Below are 7,159 nucleotides of genomic sequence, written 5' to 3' on the forward strand. Positions count from 1 at the left end.
GTTAATATGAATATGTGGAGCTGGATCTGGTGGTACAATACCTACAACCTCTTCTACCACAGGAGGCTGAGATGTGGGTGGAGGGGTCTTGTATCAGTAGCTGTCTGGGGTACGAAGTTCGTTCAAGGCCTGCATAAGCAACCTAGTGAGACTTTGCCTCAAAAATCTAAAAGTAAGCGCCGGGCATGCCCCGTGTGCTGGCTGGTAGTGGTGCCCATCTTTAGTCCCAGCACTCAGGAGGCTCAGGCAGGTGAATTGTGTGAAAATAAAACAAAGGGAGTACAGTCCACCTCACAATGCACAGAATAAATAAATGAAATTATTATTAAAACCTTTTTCAGAAAAAGCCAACAACAGAGGCTTGGCAGGTGGCTCAGCAGTGAAGAACAGGTACTGTTTTTGTACAGCGCCTGAGTCCAGCTCCCACATCCCAGCCTCTTCCACCACCTGCATGCCTGTGCATCGGTGCACACACACACATAATTTTAAAAAGTAATAAAGCTCAAAAAAAATCATCAACAACAATAAAATATCCTAGATGGTATGATACCAAATTATTCATCTGTCAAGGTTAAAATTAACTGCAAAGGAATCATTTCATGTTTTTTCTGTGTGACTGTGGAAGGAAAGGGGATCTGCCCTCAAGCTGGAAAATGGCCAGGAGTGGATTGGATGGAGGGTCAGGGAAGGCCCATGGAAGGTGTGTTTACTATTTGGGGGAAAGTACTTGCCACAGCTCTTGTGTGAAGGTCAGAGACACCTTTGTGAATGGGGCTCTCCCATTCCATCTTCATGGGGTCCAGTTGTCAAGCTTGCTGGGCCAGCACCTTTCCTGGCTGAACCATCTCGCCAGCCCCAAGTGGGAAGGTTTAGAAGTGGCACAGGGGTGGCTGGCCAGTCTCAGGCTGCAGCAGCTTCCTGACATCAGCGGCTCTTCCTCTTGTACTCTGAGGAATAATGTTTCCCTGGGGATGAAGAAGCCTTCCTTTGTGTGGCCCCTTAATTACCATGCTGTTGTGCCAAGCCAGTGGGTAGCAGGCGGGTGCAGCAGCTTTGCCAGGCAGCAGAGCCCGCTCCCTTGGGACAGCCTGGGACAGCTGGTCTGGGAGTGCTGCCCACCTCTGCGCCCACTCCCTCCCCCAAGCTCGGGATTTAAGCCTAAGATCCAGGGCCCTGAGACCATCTAGGGCTCTCATCAGCACCAAGGGTCATTGGAGGAGGGGGGTCGCGAGGAAAAGGAACGGATGGGAAGTTGGGAGGGTCTCAGTCACTCTTAGAGGCTTATTTATTTCATCCCTTTCCCCTCCCCCTCCTGTTTTGCAGACTGTCAGCGTCAATAAGGCCATTAATACGCAGGAAGTGGCCGTGAAGGAAAAACATGCCAGGAATATCCTTTTTGGACTGGATCCTTGGGAGGCCGACCAGATGGGGGGTCAGATGGTGGGAACTGAGGTCAGGAGGAAGCTCCTTACTCAGCAACAAGAGTAACCCTTGCCAGGGACTGGAGCCTGCGGATAGAAGCCACTTCTGGTATAGTTGAAGACCAGAGAGCGCTGGTCCTAGAAAACCCAGCCTGGCAATGTCCAAGGGTCCTAGGACACCAGCCAGTCCAGGCCTTTTCTATTTATTTAGTTAGTTAAATTTATTTTGAGATGGAGTCTCATGTAGCCCAGGCTGGCCTCAGATTCACTGAGCTGTAGCTGAGGATAACCTTGAACTCCTGACTTCCCGACTGCTGGGATTGTAGACAAGTACCACCACACTCAGTTTTTATGCAGTACTGGGGTGAAATCTGGGGCTTCATGCATACTAGGCAAGTTCTTCATCAACTGAGCTACATTTATTTTTTTTTATTTGCTTATTTTATTATGTGTATGTGTGTTTACCTGCATATATGGTTAAGCGCCACATGCCTGCAGTGCGCATGGAGGCCAGAAGAGGGTGTGGATCTTCTGGAACTGGAGTTACAGACAGTTGTGAGCTGTTGTGTGGGTGCTGGGAATCAAACCTGAGTCCTAGAAGGGCAGCCAGCGTTCTTAACCGCTGAGCCACCTCTCCAGCCCACACTTGTTTATTGATGGGTTTCAATGGTGGGGGTTTTGAGACAGGGCCTCATTGTGTCCTCCAGGTTGGCCTTAAAATTGGGATTCTCCTGCCTCAGGATCCCACTGGGATTATAGGTATGTATCACCATGCCCAGCTTGTACCCTCACTTCAATCATAAAAAAGCCTTCTGAGCAGGCTCAGCGTGCAAAGGCATGTGCCTTGCTAGTCATGCCTGAACCCACATCGTGAGAAGCATCGTTAGGGACCCACACAAGTGCCGAAGCACACTCCCCCACAGCACACACATGAATGGTGATCATGAGTAAAACAATGGTAAAAGGAGATGGGCAGTGGTAGCTCACACTTTTAATCCCAGCATCCTGGGAAGCAGAAGCAGGTAATCTCTGTGTGTTCGGGGCCAGCCTGGTCTACAGAGCAAGTTTCACGACAGCCAGGGCTATGCCGAGAAACTCCACCTCAAAAGAAAAAAAAGTAAAAGGGGAAATAGGTATTAAAATGTTGTCAGTGCTCAGTCCCACCCTTCACCTGGCTGATCCAGAGATGATGAGCCAAGCCCAACCCTGTCCAGGACCACACGTGCAGATTACAAAGGGGCTTCCCTCTCAAGATGCTTCCACTTCTGGGGACCGTGGTGGCACAGGCCCGTACTCTCAGCCACTGGGAGGTGGTTTCCGTGAGTTGGAGGCCTCTTTTGGTTCAGACACCAGAGCGCTCGCTTAGCATGCTTAGAGCCTTCGGTCCCGGCCCAAGCATCACGGAAATGAGGTGTGGGCCTGCTTCCCGGTAGTCTCAGAAGTCTGGAAGTGGAGATGGAGGAGCAGAGTTAACACGCTAAGTTCCAGGCCAACCTCGGCTCCTTAAATGTTGACCCTGTCTCAAAACTCCAGGTGGTGGGAACCAGTCAGATGGCTCAGCAGAGGTAAAGGAGCTTGCCATCCAGCCTGATGACCTCGAGACCCCACACGGAACTACTCCAGTGTTGTCCTCTGACCTGCACACATGTACCTGGCATACGAGTGCACACATATAATAATACATAAATAAGTTAAAATGTGATTTTAAGAAAGACAGCTCATTTTTAGAGGCAACATGTAAAATAAGACCAGGTATTTTATACCCTCAGCCTCCAAGCTGCCAAGGCAACCTCGTAGGATGTGGGGTCTTAGCAGTGAGCAATGCCCTGCTGCCCATAGCTGTCCCCACCCAGCGAGCCCTTGTTTTCCCTGACTCCCCTCACCGTGCATCCTGGGCACCCACCACGAGAAAGGGGCACAGACCTTTTGGTCCGTGGTCAACCGACTGCCTCTCTCCAGCAACGCCATGCTCTGCTGGAAGTTCTGCCACGTATTCCACAAACTCCTCCGAGACGGACATCCAAACGTGAGTCCCTGGGGCTTCGGGGGGACCAGTGGGACATGTGGGGATAGTGGAACCCGATTCCCACCCCTGCTGCCCGTTACAGATGCCAGTGAACAGACGAATTGAAGCTTTAAACGTACGTGTTTATTTGTGTGTGTGTGTGTGTGTGTGTGTGTGTGTGTGTGTGTGTCTCTGTGAGTGCAATCCATGTGTGTCCAGGTGCCTGACAAGGCCAAAAGAGGGTATCAGATCCCCTGGAGCTGAAATTGCCAAGATGTTGTGAGCAACCCAGTTTTGGGGGCTGGGAAAGAAACTCAGGTTCTCTGCTGGACCTTCGAAACACAATTGCCAAGCCATCTCTTCAGCCCTAGGAATTGAATCTTTAAAACTATTTTATTCAGAAAACCAGCAATTGGAGAAGATCATGTCTTCTAGTTCACCTTTTTTTTTTTTTCAAACTTTTTAGAAGATTTTATTTATTTTATGTATGAGTATGCTATTTGCATGTATACCTGCATGCCAGAGGGCATCAAATTCCATTGTAGATGGCCGTAAGCCACCATGTGGTTGCTAGGACCTGAACTCAGGACCTCTGGGAGAGCAGACAGTGCCCCTAACCACCTCTCTAGCCCCTTCTAGCTCATCTTAATCAAGCATGTTATATAGGGAGAAGGGCTGGAGACAAAGGTTGTCAGTCATTTCAGGGTTCAGCGTTGCCCCTTTGGTCAGGAGGTCGGCCATATTTGTGATCATGAAGTTCCGCTTGCGATATTTATGCATCTTCTCTCATTGATGGATGTCTGGGCTCAAATGTTTGTTGAAATACTGTTGAAGTTAGTGTCACTCAGAACAAGCTGCCTGCGTGAAGCCAGTAACGTCGTTTATGTATGGTTACTTCTAACAATATGGCGTACAGGTGTCTTTATAATACAGACTATAGAAGTGTCCCCACACACTTTTATCCCCTCTGTCCCCTGTCGAAAGCAGCTGTCAGCTCAGCATGATAGTCCCTGGAACCCAAGATGGAGAGGGAGAACTGATATCTGAAGATTGTTCACTAATCTCCACATGTATTCCGAGGCACCTGCACTTATCCACGCACATGTACACATTCACACACACACACGCACACAGGTAGTGGGTGCCTCCCTTCTGATGCGTCCCTTCACCTCCCCCGGCCCAGGCAGACTGTTCTCTGGCCACCTCTGTCTCTTCTCATGGCTCCTCTCTTCTTTTCTAGGTGCTAAAAGACTCTCTGAGATACAAAAATGAATTAAGCGACATGAGCAGGATGTGGGTGAGTACAGAGAAGTACCTGTGGCCCCCTCCCCTTACTCCCAGACACAGCCAGACACAGACTATGGCATGTAACAAGTTGTCTCCTGCCTCTTGGTTTTGTTTGGCTGAGGCAGTGTCTTATGGAACATGGGCTATTCTCAAACTCACTACATAGCCAAGGTTGGCCTAGAACTCATGATCTTCCTGTCCCCTCTTCCTGTGTGCTGGAATCACAGGTGTGCATGGCCAAGTCCAGTTTATACGGGGGGAGGGGAGGACCAGGCACTCTGCCCACCGAATCACATCCCCAGCCCTTCTCTTGATTGTTGAGTTTCTTCTATGAGTCTTGGGGTTGAGCTGAAGATGCCAGCACATCCCCGGAAGCTACAGGAAAGTCCTGGGTCCCCAGAGTCTGTGCTGACGACAGAATTCCATATGGTGGAGTTAGAATCCCTCACAGGGACTTGACACTATAATTTGCCCTTTGGTCACAGTACACTGCAGTTTTAGTACATTGCTGGAGAGATGGCTCAGCAGTTGGTGGCTCACTGTCACCTGGAACTCCAGGAGTCAGTGGCCTCTCTGGCCTCCTCAGACATACACACAGGCAGTACACAGACCCATATGCACACAGAGCAGCTCTCCACCTAATAATAAAAATGTTAAAAACAAAAGATTTAATATTTGTTTGTTTGAGGTTTCCGTACATAGCCCAGACCAGCCTAGAACTTGTACTTTTGTTTTTGTTTTGTTTTGCTTTGTTTTGTTTTTTGAGACAGGGTTTCTCTGTGTAGCCCTGGGTGTCTTGGAACTCACTCTGTAAACCAGGCTGGCCTGTCTCTGCCTCCCGAGCGCTGGGATTAAAGGCATATGCCATCACACCACACCAAGCCCTCCACCTTGTTTCTTGAGGCAGAACCTCCCCGGACCTGTGGCTCACTGATCAGTGTAAGCCGCTTGTCCACTGAGCTCTCCCGCCGCTGCCGCCCAGCTCTGGGATTGTAGACATGCGCTATGGGCTCCAGGAATGCAGCTCCGGCCCTCAGCATGCACCATACACCTGAGCAGCCCACAAAAAAATCTCAGCCCTCGATTTCCTACAGAGTGATTGGGTCTCCCTTCGTAGCCCAAGCTGGCCTCCAATTCCCAGTGCTCCTGCCTCAGCTTCCCCAGTGCTTGGATTGCAGATGTACAGGCCCACGTGAGACTTCTTTTAAAATATCTTTCTTTAAAATGTATTTTATTTGTATTTTTCTGTGTGTGCGGGGTATTGACATAGGCCAGAAGAGGGTGTCACATTCGTTGGAGCTGGAGTTACAGGCAGTTGTGAGCTGGGAACTGAACTCGGGCCTTTGCAAGAGTAGCATGCACTCTTGACTGCTGAGCCATCCCTCCAGACCCCCTTTACAAGATCTCATGCCTTGCAAATAGTTTATAGCTGAATTAGTGATACGCATGGCACACATTGCTTTTTATCATCCCATCATCTGTGCTTAGAGCTCTGTTTGGCCATCTGGCATTTATGGTGAATTTTAGTTATTCTTCACATTTTCCTTTTGTGCTAACTCCCCACCTCCCACCCCCACCCCACCCCACCCTGGGAATGTAATTCTTTGGAGTCAGAACAAAGACAGGTTCCTCCAGAGAGAACCTGTGCTTGCCTGCATCGAGATCCCTCTCATGTAAGCGCACCCCCCAGGGGACTGTCTACTGGGTCTCTTTCCCCACAGTGGATTTTACTTTTTTTCATCACAGGAGTGGGGAGAGAAAATAGAAACTGATGATGTTCAAGGCTTTCCTCCGTATTAGAGTGCTGGCTAGGGATGGACGCCCTTTACATTTTTATTTATTCTTTAGGTTGCATGCCTGTGTGCGTTTGTGTTCCTGTGTAGGAGAGGGGTACATGGCGACATTCAAACATGGCTGCCGGAGTCAGGGTTTTTGCTCTCGTGTAGCACCCTGAGGTTGTCAGGCTTGGTGGCAAGCCGCTTTACCCTCTGCTGTTTTTCTGCCCCATCTTTTAAAATTGCATTTATTATGTGTGTTGGGATGGGTAGGGGTGCATGAGTGACACCATGTTGAAGTCAAACAACACCTTGTCTGTGGTAGTCAGCCCTCCCCTTCCACTTCCATTGTGTGGTCCCAGGGATTAAACTCCGGTTGTCAGGCCTGGCAGCAAGAGCCCTCCTTCCTCACCCAGCAATCAGCAGGCCCAAGTAAAAGACTTAATAGAAGCCTGCCTCCAAACTGATGCCTCATCCTCTCCTCTCCCCTAAGGGCCACCTGAGCGAGGGCTACGGACAGCTGTGCAGCGTCTACCTCAAACTGCTGAGAACAAGGATGGAGTACCACACCAAGGTGCGTAGCTGCCGATCTCACTCCACCCCTCCGCCAGCCTACCCTCACACCTCCCTTCAGCCTCTCCTTGGTCTTCATTATCACTTCAGGGAGTGGG

The 7,159-nt window shown here is 49.8% G+C and overlaps 1 protein-coding gene across 1 annotated transcript in view; it reads left to right on the top strand.

Moving 5' to 3' along the window:
- The window catches only part of Hip1 (huntingtin interacting protein 1), a 76,976-nt gene that overhangs the window by 25,727 nt on the left and 44,090 nt on the right, over positions 1-7,159 (top strand). Inside the window, exons 2-5 of the mRNA XM_055606151.1 lie at positions 1,324-1,387; positions 3,305-3,447; positions 4,667-4,723; positions 6,982-7,062. Of these exons, the coding sequence (XP_055462126.1) occupies positions 1,324-1,387; positions 3,305-3,447; positions 4,667-4,723; positions 6,982-7,062 (345 nt within the window). The remainder of the gene's footprint in view (positions 1-1,323; positions 1,388-3,304; positions 3,448-4,666; positions 4,724-6,981; positions 7,063-7,159) is intronic.

The sequence above is a fragment of the Psammomys obesus genome, unplaced genomic scaffold (genome assembly GCF_907164565.1).
Source record: "Psammomys obesus unplaced genomic scaffold, mPsaObe1.curated_primary_1811, whole genome shotgun sequence".
NCBI lineage: Eukaryota > Metazoa > Chordata > Mammalia > Rodentia > Muridae > Psammomys > Psammomys obesus.